The 20,774-nt window shown below is 45.0% G+C and overlaps 5 protein-coding genes across 7 annotated transcripts in view; 3 read left to right on the top strand and 2 right to left on the bottom strand.

Annotated features, from left to right (window-relative positions):
* LOC118785670 (filamin A-interacting protein 1-like) overlaps positions 1-2,669 on the top strand; it is a 78,980-nt gene extending 76,311 nt beyond the window's left edge. For both annotated transcript variants that reach the window (XM_036540509.1, XM_036540510.1), the window contains one exon: positions 1,635-2,669. In XM_036540509.1, the coding sequence (XP_036396402.1) occupies positions 1,635-1,805 (171 nt within the window). In that variant the 3' untranslated portion in view covers positions 1,806-2,669. The remainder of the gene's footprint in view (positions 1-1,634) is intronic.
* Positions 1-3,395, bottom strand: part of cmss1 (cms1 ribosomal small subunit homolog) — a 94,023-nt gene extending 90,628 nt beyond the window's left edge. Inside the window, exon 1 of the mRNA XM_036540512.1 lies at positions 3,312-3,395. Coding sequence (XP_036396405.1) covers positions 3,312-3,360 — 49 coding nt within the window. The 5' untranslated portion in view covers positions 3,361-3,395. The remainder of the gene's footprint in view (positions 1-3,311) is intronic.
* Positions 3,396-5,183: 1,788 nt separating this feature from the next.
* On the bottom strand, positions 5,184-8,965 carry tyw5 (tRNA-yW synthesizing protein 5). The gene is made up of 8 exons (XM_036540753.1): positions 8,771-8,965; positions 8,492-8,646; positions 8,167-8,236; positions 7,821-7,865; positions 7,129-7,266; positions 6,853-6,940; positions 6,085-6,201; positions 5,184-5,530 (listed from the first exon to the last, which is right to left on the bottom strand). Exons 1-8 carry the CDS (start codon positions 8,849-8,851, stop codon positions 5,184-5,186), a joined length of 1,041 nt encoding a protein of 346 aa, XP_036396646.1. The 5' UTR covers positions 8,852-8,965.
* Positions 8,966-9,343: 378 nt separating this feature from the next.
* Positions 9,344-12,894, top strand: maip1 (matrix AAA peptidase interacting protein 1). 2 transcript variants are annotated; one of them, XM_036541146.1, is made up of 5 exons: positions 9,344-9,675; positions 10,189-10,260; positions 10,453-10,579; positions 11,307-11,457; positions 12,047-12,894. In XM_036541146.1, exons 1-5 carry the CDS (start codon positions 9,364-9,366, stop codon positions 12,123-12,125), a joined length of 741 nt encoding a protein of 246 aa, XP_036397039.1. In that variant the 5' UTR covers positions 9,344-9,363; the 3' UTR covers positions 12,126-12,894. The 2 variants fall into 2 exon arrangements, with proteins under 2 accessions (XP_036397039.1, XP_036397038.1); XM_036541145.1 differs by having other exon boundaries at positions 10,453-10,588.
* A 671-nt stretch (positions 12,895-13,565) lies between these two features.
* The window catches only part of pgap1 (post-GPI attachment to proteins inositol deacylase 1), a 17,547-nt gene continuing 10,338 nt past the window's right edge, over positions 13,566-20,774 (top strand). The window contains exons 1-8 of the mRNA XM_036541084.1: positions 13,566-13,778; positions 15,631-15,784; positions 17,160-17,335; positions 18,646-18,817; positions 19,275-19,435; positions 19,622-19,674; positions 20,384-20,450; positions 20,558-20,663. Coding sequence (XP_036396977.1) covers positions 13,647-13,778; positions 15,631-15,784; positions 17,160-17,335; positions 18,646-18,817; positions 19,275-19,435; positions 19,622-19,674; positions 20,384-20,450; positions 20,558-20,663 — 1,021 coding nt within the window. The 5' untranslated portion in view covers positions 13,566-13,646. The remainder of the gene's footprint in view (positions 13,779-15,630; positions 15,785-17,159; positions 17,336-18,645; positions 18,818-19,274; positions 19,436-19,621; positions 19,675-20,383; positions 20,451-20,557; positions 20,664-20,774) is intronic.

The raw sequence follows: 20,774 nt of genomic DNA, 5'->3' as shown, positions 1-20,774 counted from the left end.
TTCCCGCCGAAGAACTGCCCAACTTCTCTTCAACAGAGAATTTAAAATGCATGTTCGTTTATTATTACATTTCCCCTTTGAATGGAAACAGGGCAAATGATAACTTAAGCAGAAAAAAAATCTGCCCTGAAGCCAATTCACACCCGCACTGAGGTACTAAAAAGCTACAGTGCACGTGAACTGAAAACCGAACACCTTCAGCAGCCTGGGAGTGATGCAAGAGCCTGAAATCTATTCAGTAGCCTATTCTGTAAACTGACTTTACTAACGGGGTCGCGGCTGATGAGAATCGCATCACCATACAAGCTGGGGACAGGCGGCCAGGGTTCGAGCGAGCCCCCAGGTCTCCTTCCTTGTGTGCCGGTGCTTCTCTGCAGCACGTCCCTTTATCAGCGGGCCGCTGGCGGGACCGCGCAGAGGAGGTTTACAGATGCGGAGCGATGAGCGATGACAAACGTGAAGGGTTTCCGCGGTGACATCACTCCCTGGCCGGGAGCCGCAGCGAAGCGTTAAACGACAGTTTAAGCTGATTACGCGGTAAACAGGGCGGTAATGCGAACCTCATGAGCGTGCTTTGTAGCGACTTCTCACAGGTCACGCCAAAAGCCATTAAACCCACATCACCCCGTCTTGTCCAAAATCCCCAGACTGCGAGGCAGAGGAGGAAATTTAATGACTATAACTGCAGGCAACATGTTAATGACTGAATCGGAGCATAGAGGACCGATGCGTTCACTCTCCACATGGAGGTTAGTGGGCCTGTTAATTTAAGTGGCGTGCCTCGGAGTGCGACGGGTCTCATTACAGATGGAAGACAGCGCCGTCTGCGAATAACATGCATTTTCTCCCCACAGAATTTTGTACCTCTGGTGCCACAGTAATGATTTTATCCTTTGAACATTGTGATTGTACAAAAACACAACAGTCACACTAAAGCTAATCGAGATCAGTCTCTGACGGCTGACTTTAACACATAGCACGAAGGGTGTGAAATACATTTTTGTATGTGTATCTCACTTGCACACCCCCCCCCCCCCCCCCCCACACACACACACACACACACACACACAGATATTTTTGTTTGGTGAACTGCTACTTGAAAGAACACAACGCCCTCTACTGGACTCCATCTGGTATGTCTGTGTCACCTTTGAGCAACAAGTTTCACTTGTGGTATTAAAACCTAATTTTCTGAGGTTATACACAAGACAAAGAAAGGTAGTTCTTTTCTGAGCAGAAACGTGCTCATCAGCTGCGAGCTTCAAACTGACTTTTGCAGGAACACAGCAGTTCTGACTTCTGACTGACCACTGCTTCAACTCTGGCCCCATAATAGAGACATTTTGCACTGCACATTAAATTTGAGCTGTGGTGCATTCCACACATCATAAAAATGTTCAGCTTCTCATTTCCTGCCCTTGTTGGAAACTTGCTGTCAGTAAGAGACACGTAGATCTGACCCGTGTTCCATTTGAGAGGAAATGAGCTGGTTAGGCAGTGAATTTTTGATGGGTGATGACAGCAGAAGAGGAATTCTGCCGCCTGCCTATTGGCTCCTCCTGGCACAGCATTTCCCATAGAAAATGTAACATCCCTTCTCACAATCTCAATCTTCTTTCTTGATCTTTCGCCAGAACCCTCTGGATGGATTCCGAAGGGCTGGCCCCACAAGGATCCCGAAACCCAAAGCCTACGGTGCACCCAGTGGGACGAATAGCACAGCCGGTTCAGGGCAGTGCAGAGGGCAGCCGCACCCCGCCCTGCAGTCGGAGAAGGTTGCAGTGAAGCGCCTCACCAAAGCATGACCTTTGACCCCGGGCATCTCTGATCAGCAAGGACAAAAAAAAAAAAAAAACCTCAACCCACTCCACATTGCACTCAACTCATTTGTTAGCCTCCATGGTGCTGTACGGAGACCGGAGCAACCACTCGTGTAGCCTCTGAAAACTGCTGTGTTAATCAGGCCAGTGCAAAGCAAGGAAATGTATTCAGACATTTGGCAAAGACCATTATATGACAGGAGGACATATAACTGGAAGAACCTTGCCAAACACTTCCTATCGGACAAAAATTCAGGTTTAATGAACAATTCCATGCTTTCTTCCAGAAAAGATTTAAACAATGTGATATAAAGTGAACTATCATAAAGATACAGAATTATCATGAAATACATGACACCACTCTTCTTGTTTTTATAGCGTAACTGGCATTCATTTTTGAGCGGCAGTGATAATGGACTAAAATTTAATTGTGGTGCTCCCTTTCTTGTGAATAAGCCCAAGATAAACATACAGAAGGTAATGACTGGTAAATAATGCACTTTACTGAATTGGTTGCTTTTTGTGACACCTCTTGCTGAATGTTGTCCAAAAAGTGCAAAGTTCACAGCAGTGGTATAAAACGAAGGATGCTGTGCTACATACCGTAAAATCGAGTTGTTTATATGATGAAGCAATCATTTTGTGTCTGATAACATGTAACTGGCTATGTGATACTTGATTCGTGGAGTTATAGCCGGGAACCTGACTCTGAACAGCTTTTTGCTGGTGCAACATTGCCCTCTACTGGTGAAAATGGCACTGACGCGTTTAAAATTTACATTCTAAAGAAAATACCTGATGTTCTGATATTTGACAAGACATCGTATAAACATGTATGAAGTGCAAAAAAAACAGCCTGTATAAATATATTGTGAAAAATTTTGCGCCTAATGCGTTTCCTGTCTATAAACTCAAACATGTGGTTACTATGACTACCCAGCTAACTGAATGATAGCTAGACAGAGCAACACAGTTAAAGCGTTTTTCATCATTAACATCGGGAAACCTCAAATAAAGCGTGTGTGAATGCCCTGACTTAAAGCGCAGTTGTTCAAGAAGCCAGGTGGCTAGCTGACAGACTGGTTACTAAAGTAATCGCATTAGACTACAAGTCCCGAAATCCACTGCGAGAAAGCTTTCCCTACACACGTGTGGTTCTACTAAAACGGTAGCACTCAACAATCCAGAATGATTGAGGTCTGGTGACACCATTAGCTGTTCCTTATATCTACGTATCTGGACAGTTTGCAACATTTAGCAATACCAATTAACATATAAGATAAAGATTCTGATGCTCACAGTTAAGCGAGTAGTAAGCAACCCAGCTAATTTATCCCAAAGTCTGCTAGCTCATCTTTTGATAGGACAGGCACGTTTTTGGATCGGATCTGGCAATGACATAAGACTCCACAGCACGCCGACCAAATTTCGTAAAGCTGTCAATATTCTTCGGCTTCACAAGAAAAACACAACATCATTATGAAAGTTTACCTGAATTGCTGCCTTGTTTCCACCACTCGTCTCCTAAATCGTCTCCCATCTTCAAACTCCCGTCAGCGCGGTGAAGCTAAAGCAGAAATCGTTTGAGGCAACTTCCGGTTGTAGTTTTTCAAAATAAAAGTTCGCATAGTTTGTGTCCGACAGGACAATTCTTATCGTGATTTTCAGTAAAGACATTTTAAACTTTGCGTTGAAAAAATATTGAAAGAAATGACTGGAAGCATTTTTGACATTAAGAAACATTTTAAAGTTCATTTTTCTTACATACCATAGAAATCTGTCTAAAAAGCTATAAGTACTCAGTGATAGAGGGATGAAGCCGACAGTTTAAAAGAAAATTTAGATTTTAAGATTTTAAAGAAAAATTATTTATTTTTAAATAATATTTTGAAATAAGTGAATTTTTAAGGAAAAAAATCAATCGCAAAATTAGTTTATTGGTACTCTTGGAGTGTATGGAGGTATATGGAAAAAATAAACAGAACATTTTTTGACTTGAATTTTGAGATAAGGCCTTACGGTATTCAACGGCAGTGCCCCTGGGAGTAAAATCAACAACCTCGTTTACACTGATTCTGGATGGTACCCAGTTTAACTATCTACCCAAAAACTACCAATACTTGCTAGGTTTTTAATGAAAGCGCTACAATCCCAAGAAACAATAGTTTTATACTAAACGTATAATTATATAATACAGAAATGAAGACCATGTCCTTATGGGCAGAAACACTCAAGGTGGAGCATGATTCTTCAGTCTTGGGAAGGTGTTGGGACTTCCCAAGGGCTTCCAGATCCAGGTACAAATTGCAAGCAGTGAATATATATACAGACAGATCAAAGTGCTCTCTTAATAAGCAGGCAAACCAGGGCCTTTCCACTTTACTTCCATGTTTACCAGCTCTGGCATTCCACAGGTTAAATCACCTCATTGAATATGCCCAAACACCTCTGGCAAATGAAATGTACTGCAACCAAAAGTCAAGCCACTTGAGCATATCAGAGTAATTCATGAAGGATGACTTAAAAGTGGCATCAAAAAGATGGGATCAACTACCAAAATCTTGACAATTTATATCCTAATAGCAAACAATCATGAGTAGACTGACACATTCCTTTTGATGTACAGTATATTTTGAAATACCATTCGCTCTGTTCATTCAGGCAAATCTTCACCAAATTGAAGCTGCAGTTTCTATGTGCTGTTTGTCTGTTGAAAATGAGCAGGTTCTGAGTTATTCATAAGGGCTGCAGCTGACGGGGTCAGGGGGCATGTGGGACACAGCAGTGAAGGAATCTGGGTCACAGATGATTTGTTAAGTGAGCCAGCTGATGAGCTGTCACATTTGTCTAGTTAGCTGTGGCGGGATCAGATGGGCTTTAAACAATGACCTGTAGTATAATGGCTAATAATATAGTGTCCTGTGAAAAAGGACCAGTACATTACTGTATTCACCATGAGAACCATGCGTTGTGGCATCAATGGTACTGCTCACGATTACCAGGACCGATGGTTTCTGTATTTATATTTTTCAGTGAACGTAGATAAATGGAATGACATAGATGTCGATTGGTGTTGAACTGCGGCTGCTGTCCACTGATGTCGTTTTGCAGGAGGTGACACAAAGTCTGAAAGAGTACATTCTCTTCAAATTACACAATAAAGTAAAAACACAGGGCCAAGTTAGAAGAAATCTTTTTTTTTTTTGCGCAAAATGTTGTTTTGCATAGTTAGTTTTCACCTGACTCATTTAAAGTATACAAAGTGTATTTTGGTACATGGGGCGCACCAAAAAAGTGAAGTGTGTATTATCATCTTTGTAATTCCGTTTTTTAAATTATATATTGTAATACTGAGATCAGTACTTAATCCGGGTGAGAGAACGGGCTGCTGGGAAGTGAAGCCTCTGATTGGCTTTCAGTTAAAGAGTGTGAGGGTCTGCATTCCTGCACTGCCCCCTCTGGCTGCAGAGAGTAGGCACAGCTCTGGATACGCATAACCATGCGGCGAGCGTAAAAGTCCCGGTAGTCCGGTGGCAGCTCTTTCAGGGCCTGTAGTGCCCGCTCCAGCACCTGCATGGCTCGGGCAGCAGCCACAGGGTCCTTGTTCCCATAAGGATCCTTCTTGTCATAGCTTTCAGCCTGCAGGTGGCGCCAGAACACATTAACGCCAATCCCAAACTGCAGAGCCAGGGTGTTGTGGAACCACAGAGCTGAGAAAGAGTGACAGAGCAATATCAGACTGCTGTGCTGCGGTGAGGTCACTGTCCTCCCCTTTCCCTGCAGTGAATTCCAACTGGTGGATAAAAGTAGTCAATGTGGGAGCAACTGAAATGAGAAGTCTGTACTCTGGGGTTTTCATACATTAGGCTGTTTGCAATTTTTAATTCTGCTATGCTACATTACTTTACTTCCTTAGCAGACTCCTATATGCAGAGCAGCTTATATATCATTTATACAGATGGATATTTACCAAAGCAATTCAGGTTAAGTACTTTGCTCAAGGGTGCACCAGCAGTGCTTTTCCTGGGGGTCAAAGCATTTGGATTAAGCGCACAAAGAGCTGGGCACTGCTATTTTTATGGCTAATAAGAGCAACAGTAACAGAAATAACTAAAGAATGGGAAACACAGCTGCTGAGTGAACCTAAACAGGACCTGCTGGAACAGATTTTCAAGGATCACACATTCCCTTGCTCCCTGTAGGTCTGTCCAATAAAGTTCTCTATCCCTCATCCCTCATCCCGGCCCTTGCCTGGCCCTCATACCGGGGATAAAGAGCAGGTCCCCTGGCTCCAGCACGCACTCGTACCGCCTGGCCTTCACAAATTCCGGGTATTGCTCAAGATCAGGGGTGTCAATGTCCAGAACCTCCGACTTGTCACCTGAAAACACAGAAGGTGACAGCATCAATATCAATGTCTGAGACAGCTGATGAGACAATGACCACTCAAGAATAACCCCCATTACAGCACCATGGAACCACAGTGTGTCACCATCTTTAGAAGGAACCAGAACACAAAATACCACAGTATGACAAGGTACAACTGGATGTACATTCCATCTTGGGATCAGGAAGTCCACAGTTTTGCCACCACTCATTTTTCAGTCTTTATATGAAATACACTCCTTTCCAGATATCCTTACACATATGAATCACCTGCACCTACAATAGGTATGACACCTTCATATGGTACAGAGACAGATGAAACATAATATTCACATGTATCTTTTTACAAAAAATATGAATTTCCTGTCCCAACTTTCCATTTTGTCCTGCATTCCCAAAAGACAACCATTGGATTTAGCAAAACAATTACAACATTGACTAAATATGGAACATAAAAAAACTACAGTAAGTGTGCTTCTCAAACCAAGCCCCCAGACAACCAGCCAGGTTCACCTTTAATGTTAGTAAGAGTGATTGACAGTTGCTGTACTTGGAAGTTACAGTGTAATGGGTCTGGGGGTGGGGTTTTGAGCTGTATGTCTGCTGTGTCATAGGACATCAGTTGAAGGGTCTGTGCACGTCTCACCTGTCAGATACAGATACTGTGCATCACGGGGGCTGTAGAGAACTACCCGCTTCCTCCCGCTCACCTGGGCCAGCAGGTTATCCATCACCTGGCAGAGGCAATACGAGGATAGAGGAATGACTGGATCTGCAGGGCTCACTCTTTCGATTTCCCCACATTCTCTCCTCTCGTCTGAAACATCCTTCCCCCACCTGTCTCATTCCCCTCTTTCCCCTTCCATCCATCCTCCTTCACTCCTTCTTCTCCTACCCCGCCCTCCCTCTCTCCCTCACTTACATCATAGTGCGTCCACAGCTGCAGGCCACGGGAGCTGATTCGAAACACACAGGAGAAAAACTGCTCCGGCTCAAAGAACTCTGGGATATGGAAGTCCTCCGATAGGCCTGGAAACTGCTTCCTCAGGTCAGCAGGCTCCTGAGAGACAGACTTTGGGTTCAGCGCACACTCAGACTCACAGAGTTTGCCTGAGACAAAGCAATTGTGACAGCTGCAATCTTTGCATCATGTGTTTATAAAGGAATGGTGATACATTTGATTTCAGGTCCTGGAGTTGGTCCGTGAGTACTTGCGCATTTCGTCCTCACTAGGGTACAGCATGTAGAAATCAGTCAATGATGCAACAGAAATAACACCAAACTAACTATGGCTGTGGGAGATGCAGTGTGGACAACACTATTGACTACAATGGAATACAACTTTTTTCCATTACGTTATACCTGCTTAGCAGACACTCTTATCCACAGTGACTTACATAACTTACAATTATACATGTTATCTGTTTATTCTATTTGAAATTTACTGCAGCAATTCAGCAAATCTTGCCCAAAGGCCCAATAACTGTGCCCCACTGTGGAACTGAAACGGCAAACCCTCTTTTTTTAATTCCTGTAAAAATTATCCACTCCCTATCATGTAAGATTTTTCAGGCATCTAGATGGACAGACAGACAGACAAAAATAAGGCCTTACCCTGCGTGAGTCATCTCCCAGCGAGCGCAAGTAATAACTCTCCTCCTGTTGGGACAGATATACAGATGGACACCAAGACAGAATGGTGAGGCAAGTACCCCTCAGAATAAGTCAGGCCACATCATGTTCTCCAGTATCTGAAAGTCAAAGATTTAGCAAAGCACTTTGCACTTCACCATCAAGGAGACAGAGTTAGATTATTCTAAACCTATGGACCAGATCACAAAATCTATCTGCTACACACCCCATTAACACTTATTTATTTGCAACTTATACAACAACATTCAATATGTAAGTGAGATTCACATCCATGGTAATGTTTCTGTTTTTTTGGATAGGCCCTCACCTCAGATATGAAGAAATTGGAGTGCTTGGTTTCTGCAGCTCTCTGAACAAATTCACTAAATGGCAGGGTCCTGGGATCAAACACATACAGTAGAGAGATGCGAAGACAGGATTTACAGCTGTGATTACAATACAATACTCACCATTTTATATTTTATTTTAGGGATACTATTTAAATGATCATAAATTGTTGAATAGTTAATTTCTGAATAGTGCTTCCATCTAATAACATGAAAAATGTGGACCAACTTAAATACGTTTTATTACATAGTCACTCTACCGTATAAAACTGGAGATCCACATATCAAGCACGAAGGGACAGGTACCTGTACAGAAAATTCTTGTGGAGGAAGTCCATCTGTGGTACAGCGGACACATGCACCTTAACTTCTTTGTCACCGCCGTTCTCTGTAAGGTAATCCACGGTCCACTTGTGGACGCAAGACCCTAGGGACACACCCCTCAGCACAGCGGGACTGCGCTGCAACGCACAGAAACACCTGCTAACACTGTAACAAGCTAGATACTTTCATTCATACAGTATGGTCTTTGCAAAACCAAGTTAAACAGGTAGCTACACATTATTAACACTGTCGATGCTTTACCTTTGGATAAATCTCTCGCAGAAACACGTCCCTGTCCACCGCTGTATAAACGGGCACTGGCACTTTCTCCTGATGCTGCATTATGACGGCACGAAGTTAGACCAAAGAGCTGTCCAAAAACTTGGGTAAAAGGGAGAGATCCATGTCAAGCCGGTCAACTTTTTTAGATATCAGTGATGGACTGCAGCAGATCGCTCAAAGCATGCAACTGTGTCAGCTTTATTAACGCTCCCCGGAAACACGAACCACCAACTTTCGCATTTCCATTGCAAAGCCCTAGCTAACTAAACCAATAAGCAAATCATGTAGCTAGTAATCACTGTGGCTAACTGGAACCCTGTTTATATATTTCTAATCCGATGGCAACGCTGCCATTGCACTTCAGACCATTTTCAAAAGATGTGCATGACTGTCGATGGTGAATCTGTTCAGCTGCTGCTTTGCCGGCTGACTCGCCTACTAGACAATAATAGAGACTCAAAATAGAGATGAACAGCTAGCTAGCTACCTCGCGAAATGAACTGGCAATAGCTACTCGTTTCCTGTCGGATGTCAATTGTAGACGGAACGAAGGAGGCGATGGGAGGAGTACAATGGCGCTTCCCGTGTTGAGGAGTTGTTGCGCCAGGCCTCCCACGTTACTGACCCGTATCCTTAGACCAGAGCGAAGTGTGTTGGTCCGGCCCGCGAACAGAAATCTGACTCCCGTGCCCCCGGTCCTGTCCTCGGGCAGACTGTTCAGTTCACATCGGGATGGAGAGTCGAAAAAGCAGACGCAGAAGGTGGTTGTGGTGGGCATCCCTAACCCTTTCATTTGGTTCCGAACACGAATATACTACTTCTTGATCCGGGCATATTTTGACAAGGAGTTTAATATCGAGGAGTTTACGGATGGAGCGAAACAGGTAGGCGCATTTTAGTTAACAGAATAAACACATGGCGAATGTAGTGTTGCCTGGTAGACTACTGCTGGACTACCACATAACTGTCTCAGAATCAGACTCAGTCCGAACTATAACTCCAGTAATTTTAGGAAAAAACTGAAAATGATCAACGGGATGTTTTGTGGCCGGAATTACTTTCTTCACTAGGATAGAGGTCTGTGTCCTCAGATGATCTAAGCAGCCCACTTAGGTACGTAAGCGTGACTCTGTAATAGTAAAGACTGGCTTAAGGCTGTCGGCTGTGGTGTTAGAGGAATAATTGTGCTTCTGTCCAAATTCATCAAAAAAAATGCACCCATAAATCTGAAAAATTCTTCACTCTAAATTTTTCTGTGCTAATTAACGAGACGTCGTATCACCTAGCATGTTTCGCTAAGAAGTGGGAAAGACACTCCCCTTCCTCCACAGCTGAAATGTCAGTGTGTGAGTATTGTCTTTTAAGCTGTGCTTACTGTTACCGTGGTTGTGTTGCAGGCCTTTTCCCATGTCTCCCAGCTCCTTTCTCGATCTCAGTTTGAGGCTCTTGATGGTCTGGTGGCCAAGGATGTGAGTAGAGATGCATGAGGAGTACTTTGATGTTATGTCGTGTCCAAGTCTTGTTAGTGTCCATTTTCAGTGCACAGCTGGTAGTCAGCTTGCAGAGGCTGTCTGCAAATCACCCCATGTCTGAGCCATTCTAGAATTGACGTTGCAATTGATTGTGTGACAACTGTGAGGCCTTCTGTCCTTCTTTAACAGCTAATTGGCAAACTGGAGGAGAAATGTAACAATCTCCCTCCAGGCCACCGGGAGGCACTGTCTGCAGAGCCAGATGAAATCATGTACACCACACCAGGGGATGTGGGGATCTACTATGATGACAGTGGTAAGAACAGTTGAGTGTCACACGGAAGAGTAATATATTTTGTTGCAGACGCTCTTATCCAGAGTGATGTACGAGATGGCGCCAAATAAAAACAGCATCCAGCAAAGCAAAACATTACACAAACAAGGAAATCATAATCCACACATGAACAAGAGCCAGTGTCAGACACACAAGGCAGAGATCACAAGTGTGCATCTGGCAACACAATATACCATTCCAATACAATACCAACACAACCCCAGGGCCTCCTTGGACTAATGTTAGTGTAATGGTATGACAGTGTAACAAACAATAGAAAATACGCCCCTGGTGGTGTATTTTGATGGACTCCTACAGATAGATGCCCTTGTCTTTGTACAACAGAGTCTTTATGCAATGAGACTGAGAGACGAAGCTGCTGTTTCAGTGCAGACACACCCAATAAGTACCTTTATTGGGCAGCCAGTTGACAGGGGAAAACAAGACTACTGACTAATTATATGTGACACAGGGGAATCCACTTAAGATACAGTTCTTTAAGGGTGCAAATGGGTAACATTTTTCAGTATATTTTTTAAATTACTGAATATTTTTAAATTACTGAAGTATTCCAAAGACCAGCATTCACAAGGATTTTACCCAGGTCTTTTTGTTATTTGTCAACTGAAGTCATGTACCATTGATACACTGTAGGGCAATCAGCAGGACACCAATGCTTTTTTTCTCTTTCTCTCCCTTTCTCTCAAAGGTCGGAAGTTTGTCAGCATTCTCATGCGGTTCTGGTACTTAACAAGCGCTAAGCTGCCTGAAGACTCTCTTGAAGGCACCCGTGTCTTCCAGGTAGCCATAGGTGGAGAAGGGGAAGCAGAGACCAAGAGACTGCTTACCGCCAATTATGAGTGAGTAGGCCTGCAGGCCTCACCCACTTCATCAGTGGTAGGAAATAAACAAAGCTCAAAATCTTGCATGAGAGTATGGTAGTCAATGGCTACTGTGGGGTTCCAGAATTCAAATGTGCACAAGCAAGCATATGTTGAAATTCTCTAGTGTATTCAGAAGGATTGACAATTGTAGTTGTAGATAATTGTAGTGTACATTACAGCATACTCATCCCCACTTCCTCTTGATCCTATGGATTTGAATCTGCCTGTTCAATTCCACTTAAAAAAGAAGGCAACAACATTTTGTTTTGCCAACATGCTTGACTAGAAATATTGATGGTTTCAGTAATACATAAGCAGGATGGAAGGGATATGGGGGTTTGATAAATATACCTCCTATACATTTCATTCCAAACACATCAGTACTTAGCATGCAAGTACACAATTTGAAACAGCCCTAGAGTACCTTATGGTAATATTTATGATAGATAGATCTCGTGTTTAACCACTGTATTTGAATTGCACTGGGAAAGCAGGTGATTTTGATTGGGCGGGCCTGTTGTTGGTGTATGAGAGCCAGCCTTTGATTGGTTACCTTTATCGCTAGGTTCCAGAGGGAATTCACCAAGGGGGTGCCGCCAGACTGGACCATTACCAGGATAGAGCACTCAAAGTTGCTGGACTGAGGGACGGTGTGGTGCTCGGGCAGAGATGAACCCACAGTAAAGACTGACAACACAGGGACAATTTGGGACCCTGTTCCCTTTTTTGTACCCTCACTAAGCTGACCCCCCCTGCCGGAGGTGCTTAAAAACTTCCTCAAGAACTGGGTGCCACAAAACGCATTTAAAGACTGAAGATAGCCTGACCAGCAATGATAAGAGGGATTGTGGTGGAAGATTGAGATACAAGTGCCATTTTGCACTATAGTAGGGACAGGAATATGGTATGGTTATGACATGAGAGATGAGTTCAAAGGTCTGCTGTTTCTGGGAACTGACCAATCAGTGGCATCAATAGTCTATACACACACGCACATACACACACAGCGTTGTATTCGTATTAAAATGACTGATTCCAAATAAACAAGATGGAGTCAATGATGCCTGGTGCCAGGATTTGTCTAGTACAGGTGGTTAACAAATCATATACTTTATGAAATCCAACAAATGGTTCTCTAAGCCACTACTGGAGCGTTTATATGTCGTTCAGTGAATATGTTTTATTGTGTGGCTGAATGTGTGCTTTTGCTTGTGACCGGCAGACAGGACAATGGTATGTTGTATTTGTCATGGTATTTTTCCTGCGTCAAAAGTGTGTGTGTGTGTGTGTGTCTACAGGGAAGGCATGCTCAGTGTCTCCAAGATTGGGATCATGCCAGCCTATCTGTCTGTATTCGGCTGCTGAACTGTCTGAATAGAGTCCCTTTCTTACTATTAACCATTAAACAAAAATGTCAAACCATGTGTTTTGTTTATTTTGTGTAATTTTAATTATTTAAAGCTGTCTGGAATACAGTGAGTGATAAACGTATAGTGGTTGTTTATGTAAGCATTGGTAGTTTGTTGGTATTCACCTTTCATAAAGAAAGTTGGGGTTTGTTTCCCAAACAGTACATCAAGAGTTTAATGGGACGGCATTCTAATTAGGGAATTTGACTTGAAATCGGAAGATTGCAGCCTGCAAAACCACGTGGAGCAAGATGCCCTTACCCTTGAGTAAGTTAACTGACCCGAACTACTTTAGTAAATTTTCAGCTTTTCAGTAATCAAATACAGTTTGCCGTGGAGAAGGGCGTCAATTGAGCGAATCGAGGATTATCAACTCTTACAACGCTGTATTTGTCAGAAGCGCTAAATTGACTGAATTACCTTTCGGTGACCCTACGCTAAATATTATGGGTCAAATCAGACAACGCCTACCCTGAGCTGTTACGTTCCCTTTTCTAGTGTTTGGGAGTGTCGTCACCTGCTTCCTCTTAAAGCCCGCCTACTCGTCGCTTTCCACTGCCTGTTTCATAAATGCTCATTCTCCTATTGGCCAATGGCCATGGCAATCAGAGTGACGTTTACCGGGAAGGAGTTGGGCACCAGCCGCCGCTGTACGTATTCGAATGACAGGGAAGCGGTTGTAGACGGGGGTTTCAGTCGGGTAGGGTAGACATGGGAACGACGCAACAGTAAATAGAAAGGCATCAAAGCAAAGCAATGAAAATCGCCGCTGTGGCCTTCTACGGTTGTGCCCTGGGGCTTCTGGCGATGGGGCTACGGGAATTGCTGTTGGGGTTCGAGGAGAACAGATGCAGCATGACCTATATGTTCGAATATCCTGAATACCGGGTGAGTAGCTGGTGGGCTAACTGTACTCTGGCTAGTTAAGAATTTTCCCGATAGACGTCGGCGTAGCATCTTTATGTTCTAGAGAAGAGCGCTGGCAGTCGATGTGATATGCTCACGGTCCTGTTTTTTTAGCTTGCTAGCTACGTAGCCAGCGTTGTCTGGTTGGCTAGCTAGCTAGCTAGTTAAAGACCTGGAACACATGCAGTACGCAAAAAATCTTAGTTGCATTGACAACAAGCAGACTAGCACGTCATATAGCTCCTGTTTTACTGGGAACTGAAACAGGCTTCGAAATTGCTCGCTCCCCGTCATGCACCTTTACAAAGGTTGTCTCTGTCATACCTATCAATTCAATCTGCACACTTGCAACGATGATGTCAGCCACACCCCTTAGTAACGTGCAGGATGCTAAACAGGTTTTTCTTCAACAAGTGTAGCAATCAAGCTACCCTTTCCTCCATTCCAGAGCTGTTTGAGGTTAGGTAGTTTCCTGGGGATACATGTCCTATTAAAGGCAATATTGGTGCCAGTTACTGTGCTGGGTGGTTGATCTTGGAATTAAAGGTGTTGATCCTTGGTAAGGTGATTATTAAGGCCGTCGGTCTGCCAGGTTGGGATCATCGGATCATGTTGCTCTGTCCCCACATAGTCTCCCAACATTACTTCAGATGCCGTGTCCTCACGAGATTACCTGTTCAAAGGTAGTACACAGTCTGCCGTGATCGCCAAAGCACCTGGCACACAATACTCATCAGATCAGGCAACGACTTGGGCGCTTATGTGTGTGTGCGCGCGCTCTTGCCCTCGTTGCTCTAGTTAAAGTGTCCCGCGGGTGGTGGCCCGCTGCCTACTTAGTTCTGACCGAAAGATGTTCTTTCGAGGAAAACTGAGACGTTATTTATGCATATTTGAAGAACTGTGGGGGAGGAATTAATTACATTTCCTCCAAAATTCAACAGTAACAGTTAAATCTCTGAGAATTTTTGTCCAGCCAGAAGGCGTCTATATCCATATTGTACTACTTTTTCCAATACTGATATATTTTCCTTAATTCTCTAATAATTCACATAGTCTTTCCCCTGATTTACGCGCTGACCGTGTCCTGACCGTGCATTGTCCACAATGACTATGTGGGTGCCTCTTGCAGCTACATTACTCACTCTTGCCCCCCTGCGTGTGTTCTGCGTCCATGGCAACATTGTTTCTCCTGTGTCCTCCACCTTATCCGTCGCGTTTTCCATATGTCTTTTCAATAACACTTGGATCTCATTGAGTTCGCACAATCTAAATCAACAAAGCGGAGTTTTACACCATCATTAAGTGCACGACTCAGGTAGCATAGCCACGTTGGTATGATCCGTACTAAACGGAATTTAAATGGGTCCGAAGTCCTCCTGGTTAACATTTGTTTAACAGGCAAAATCTGTCGCATGAAAAATGAAACCTGCAACACCACCTTCAGCACTGTAACTTATGAATGCACAATAGTGTCAGGAGCAATCTGAAGGCATCCAGTGCAAAATTTACATTGTCATTATCAGATTCTTATCTAGAGTGACTTACGCAGCATGAGTACAAAGTGCATCTAATAATAATGTGGCATGAGAAACAGTACATACAGGATGCAAAATCCTGCTCAGATTCACTGATCTGTATAGTGGGTGGTTCAGCCCACATAGGGGTCACAGTGAATCACCAGGACCTTTCAATCGGTTCAAACTTTTGCACTACATGACGCCCGCAATATGACCAAGGAATGTGTCCAGAAAGTTGTCTTTCAGCGGCCTGTGTTTCTGCGCTTGGCGGTGGCTACGGTGACGTGTCCCTGTCTGTGTGTGTGTGTGTGTCCCAGCGAGTGCAGCTGCCCCGGCGCGTGGCACAGCAGTATCCAGGATACGGGCTCTACCTGTACGGAGAGGGCCTCTACGCCCAGGAAACCCGCAACCTCAAGCTCACTGGCGTCCCCGTGCTCTTTCTCCCCGGAAACGCAGGCAGCTACAAGCAAGGTAAGACTGCCCCCCACCCCCCCCACCTCATGCCCCCATGTAGGGTTATACCCCTCCAAACTATAGAGGGAACACTACAGAGAGAACCCTCGCTGGATCACTAGAGGTGGTATTGACAGTGGCCAAGGTGTCATTGAGACCCCAGCAATAATGATGTCAGCTTGTCAGCCCAGAAAGCCGTTTCAGCTCTCCAAGATATAGCTGCAAACAAGAAGCGATGTGGCAATCGCAACACGTGCTTTTCACTGCGTTCTGTGTTTTTGCAGGCTTTGGGCCTTTAAGGGTGTGGCCAGGTGGGGTGGTGACTGGTGAGAGGTTATCAGTGTAGAAATGCCATTTTATTTCCTGCCCTCAAAACCAGGCTGAAGTGTCTCCCACTGTTTTCAGGGCTGAGTGAATAAAAGGGCCTTTAACTTGACCGATTTACATTTTTACATTTACATTTATTCATTTGGCAGACGCTTTTATCCAAAGCGACTTACATAGGTTACAGTTCATTACAATGTTATCCATTTATATAGCTGGATATTTTACTGAGGCAACTGTGGATTAAGTACCTTGCCCAAGGGTACAGCAGCAGTGTCCCAGCGGGGATCGAACCAGCAACCTTTCGGTTACGAGTCCTGCTCCTTAACCACTATGCTACACTGCCGCCACCTTTCGTAGGATGTCACCCACTCCTTGCAGCCCAACATGTGGATGCTATCAGAAATTTGAGTTCGTGTGTCTGTGGTGGCCAGTTACATTGGAGTTACATGCATCCTCTCCCGCTGTGTGGAGGAGGAGGTATTTGTGGAGAGGCAGTGTCCCACGGCGGTTAGCTGGGGAGAACGTCACCCACGCACACCCACATGCACAGCATGTGCTGGGTAACATCACACAGATATAATGATGACTCCAGTAAGGCTCACCGCTCTACATTTCCTCCATCACAGTGTCACCCGCAGATCTCTCACAGGCGGTGGCCTTCTGTTGTGTTGCATTGCGGCGAAAACAGGCCCTCTGAAACTGAGCAGCGTGTTTATTTAAAAAATGTGTGTTAATTTTAGCCTGATGAGTCACTCTGTAATCTGAACTTGAACTAGATGGAACAAATAAGGCAGTTGGGTTGCAGGTGTTGTTGCTCAAGCTAATCTAATCATGGGCCAGCACCTTTTGAGTGCAACCATATGGGGCAGTGTTGCTCATACAGGTGATTGTTAGACACATTGTTAGTGCGCTTGCCAGTCTAGTGCTGCCTGTGTTGCTGTGCTTGCAGTCGGCAACAGAGAGCCTTCCATATGCTGTGTGTGAATCTGGAGATTCAGTCAGAACATGTGTGATCATTGTATGTGAGTGTGACTGAAATTCCTCTCCCCTCTGTTCCCACTGCCAGCCCGGTCCCTGGGTTCAGTCGCCCTCCGGAAAGCGGAGGACATCGACAACAGGTTCCACCTGAATGTTTTCACTGTCGACTTCAACGAGGAGCTGGTGGCGCTTTACGGCGGGAGCCTCCGCAGACAGACTCACTTCCTGCACGAGAGCATCAAGGCCATCCTGCGGCTCTATAAGGTCAGGGCTCAGGGCGGGGTTGTAGCTTTGGGGCAAAGGTCACGAGGTCAGGCGCTCTTGCATGCTTGTCAGGATGAAGCTGTCAGTTAAATCTCTAGAGGGGATGTAGGAGAGCAGTGTGACGACCTGTGTAACTGGACGTAGTTGAACTCTAGCTGGGTGTCAGCTTCCTGAACTGTGCATGCTGAGAGAGCTTGGAGTCGACTTGCTGAATGCACTGATATTTGGGTGCCTTCATGAGGTGGTGTAACAGAGACATAATCACTGTTTTATTTAGAATGCAAAGTATATGCAAAATGAATGCAAAATCACAGATTGTTTAGTTGAGAGACATTCAGAGCAGGTTAATTTTGACACACAACTTTAATTTGCATGCTTATTAAACTGGAGTTAGAGTATATACTCTCTAACAATGTCTAAGCTGTGGAACAGAGAGAAATGCTTCCCTTTAAACTGTAGGATCAAAGAAAGAGCTACACCACACATGGTGGAGGTCTCTACATTTCTGTATTTATTGTGCACTATGAGCAAATTGTTGAGTTGTCAGTCTTGGAAAAGGACCATCCTGACCTTGGATTGTTTCTGTTAAGAAATAAGAGTAAATAGACCAGCCCAGCATGCTGAGCGTGGGTGTTATCTGTGCGTTTATGGAATTCATTGCCAGTGCTGAGTCTTTATGTCCTGATAATGAACTAGATTTCAGGTATGTAGCTTTGCTTGGGAAGAAGTTTGGCAGAAGAGATTCAGGGTTCGAATTACGGGTGGAACTGGGGGGGTCTGACCCCCCTAATTAAGACTTGGACCCCCCAACAGCAGTGGCGGCGGATGAGCTGGAAACAAGGGAAAGCTCGAACACTACCTTTAAATCTATCATTACTTTCAACTTGTTCCCCTTTATCCTCCTTGATTAACAATAAAACAGATAATTCAATTAAATAATCTCATGTTGTAGCTTTTGCAAGCACACAAACAACAGACATCTGCGGTGTTTTGCGAGCATAACCATTTATTCTAATTACGCCATTGGTGTTGATTATTCTGTGAAGTATTTGTTTTATTGAAAGTAATGATAGATTTAAAGGTGGTAGTTGGGCATTCCCTTGTTTCCAGCTCACCCGCCGCCACTGCTGTTGGGGGGGGGGGGGTCCAATTCTTAATTAGGGGGGTCAGACCCCCCCAATTCCACCCGTAATTCGAACCCTGGCTGCATTGAGATTGACATGAAAGTGGACTGAAATGAGCTGCAATTAGAGTCATCACCCCAGTTGACACCCCCCACCCTTTCCTGACCCCTCTCTGTCCTCTGCCAGGACCAGGCCAGCCCCCCCCGGAGTGTGGTGCTGGTGGGGCACTCCATGGGGGGTGTAGTGGCGCGGGCGCTGTTCACCCTCCCCCGGTTCAACCCGCAGCTGGTCAGCCTCATTGTCACCCAGGCGTCCCCGCACCTGGCCCCTGTGCTGCCCCTGGACGCCCAGCTGCTGGGTAAGGATGTGCCCACGCTGGGAGGGACCTCCCCCCGGCCCGTACATGCACAGAGTCAGAGAAACGGGAGGATAACACTCCAGGACTTTCAGAGCAGACAGAGACATGCTGGAATCCCCCAACACCAGCAGATTCACTCTAGATCAGTAGAGAACCCCAAGAATCTGGTCTTCATTGCAGCTTCATTGCACTGGAATTTTTAATTAGGATGACAACGTGAGTTATATAAGTTGCTTTGAATAAGGGTATGTGTTAACAGACCTGATAAAATACTTACATTAATATTTACAGTGAATCATGTTATTAATAATTTTCTTCTACATAAAAATATATATGAAATAGAGCGGCAGCAGTTGTAATGATAATTAATTGCAGGCTTATTTATGCATTTATGATTAGGCATTTATCTATGAGCGAGCTCAGCCCTGACCCTGTGTCCTCCGTCTCACCCCTGCAGAGTTTTACTCCACAGTTAGGGGGCGCTGGTGCAGCGGGGCAGAGGACCTGCACAACGTTACAGTGCTCTCAGTGGGGGGTGGTCACCGCGACTACCAGGTGCGCTCCGGCCTGACGGCCCTGCCTTGCCCGCCTGGAGACTCCAACAAGCTCTCCCTAGTGGTATGTTTTGGTCGTTGCACCACAGGTTGCAGTTGGGTCAGTGAGGCTAATGAAGGTCACTTTCTAGCTCCTGCCGGAAAAGGGGACTTAGGTCTGTGGCTCTGTTTCCCAGGTCTGCATCATAACTGAGAAGGTGTTTGTGCATTTGTTAATTTTTAATTTCGATGTTCTCTTCTCACTTCAAAGGCCACAGCTGTCCCCAGGACGTGGGTGTCGACGGACCACCTGTCCATTGTGTGGTAGGTGTGTTGGTTCATTATGGAGCTTCAGCTCTCTGCATAGATCGGGATTGGGGGAGAGCAGGGGAGGAGAGGATGGTGGGGCATGGGGAAAGTAAGAGAACTCCCCTTTTATGATGAAAGTGCCACAGAATTAGTTTTGGGCAGAATTAGTTTTTGTTTAGAATGTCGAGTGCCTAGTTCTGTGCTGTCCACTCCAAGCCCCAAAGTTCCACAGTGCTGAGTGTTTTAGGGTGCTTTTCATGTGATAGATTAATGCCAGAAATAATGGCATTCAGGTTCCCCTCTACTTAGTGGGTTCTGGTACTGAAACCCAGAAGCTTTTTGACCTTCAGTTCTGGTTTATGAGCTACATTATACCCTCATCAGCAGCTCTGTTTAAAGAACTGACTGAAATACTGAGAGTGGGGTTATTGCTGTTATATCTGTGATACATACTTGTATCCCAAGTTGTCACTGAAGTCATGGTAAAATCTCGTCACGAAATGGATGAATGAAATATTACTTCCCTTAAATTTACTCTTAAAACCAAAAAAAGTTTTGAGTGTAAATAGCTGCAAGTTACATTTAAAATTTAAAATCAATTTTTAATTTTCTGTGTGTGTGTTTCTGTATTGTGTCTGCCTGTGTGTGTGTGTGTATGTGTGCACCTGTGTATGTATGTGTATGTCTGTGTGTACCTGTGTGTACCTGCGTGTGTGTGTTCCAGGTGCAAGGAGCTTGTTCTTGCTACGGTGCGGGCGTTCATTGACCTCATTGACCCAAACACGAGACAGGTGAGTGACACATTCTCTGACGAGTCTGACGTGCCCAGTGTACCTTTGCTTGCTGCCCTGTTTGCTGGCCTGTAGTGAAACTGTGCTAACTGTGCGGATCCCCTCAGTTCACAGAGGACCCTGTGCGCAGGATGGCCGTGTTGACGCACCACTTCGTCAGGCACCCGGTGCGCCTGCTGGGGGTGCAGGAGGACCCACACATCATGTTCACCGGTTAGCAGTCAGGGGGAGGAGGGGAGGGGCTGGAGGAGGGGGAGAGGGAGGGGTTGGGGGAAGGCTTTGGGGAGTGGGCGAGGGGGGAGTGGCAGGGGTGCCGCTTCGGGG

The sequence above is a fragment of the Megalops cyprinoides genome, chromosome 11 (assembly GCF_013368585.1).
Source record: "Megalops cyprinoides isolate fMegCyp1 chromosome 11, fMegCyp1.pri, whole genome shotgun sequence".
Classification (NCBI taxonomy): Eukaryota; Metazoa; Chordata; class Actinopteri; order Elopiformes; family Megalopidae; genus Megalops; species Megalops cyprinoides.
Note: the sequence above shows the minus strand (reverse complement) of the source record. Positions and strands in the feature narration are given on the sequence as shown.

Bases quoted from the DNA above. Each gene is read 5' to 3' on its own strand.
- tyw5 (XM_036540753.1), bottom strand. From the start codon at position 8,851: ATGCAGCATCAGGAGAAAGTGCCAGTGCCCGTTTATACAGCGGTGGAC. The intron at 8,237-8,491 runs GTACCTGTCCCT...GTTTGATCCCAG, and splicing joins CACAAGAATTTTCTGTACAG to GACCCTGCCATTTAGTGAAT. The intron at 7,866-8,166 runs GTGAGGGCCTAT...CTGTCCCAACAG, and splicing joins CCAATTTCTTCATATCTGAG to GAGGAGAGTTATTACTTGCG.
- maip1 (XM_036541145.1), top strand. From the start codon at position 9,364: ATGGCGCTTCCCGTGTTGAGGAGTTGTTGCGCCAGGCCTCCCACGTTA. The intron at 9,676-10,188 runs GTAGGCGCATTT...GTTGTGTTGCAG, and splicing joins TTACGGATGGAGCGAAACAG to GCCTTTTCCCATGTCTCCCA. The intron at 11,458-12,046 runs GTGAGTAGGCCT...CTTTATCGCTAG, and splicing joins CTGCTTACCGCCAATTATGA to GTTCCAGAGGGAATTCACCA.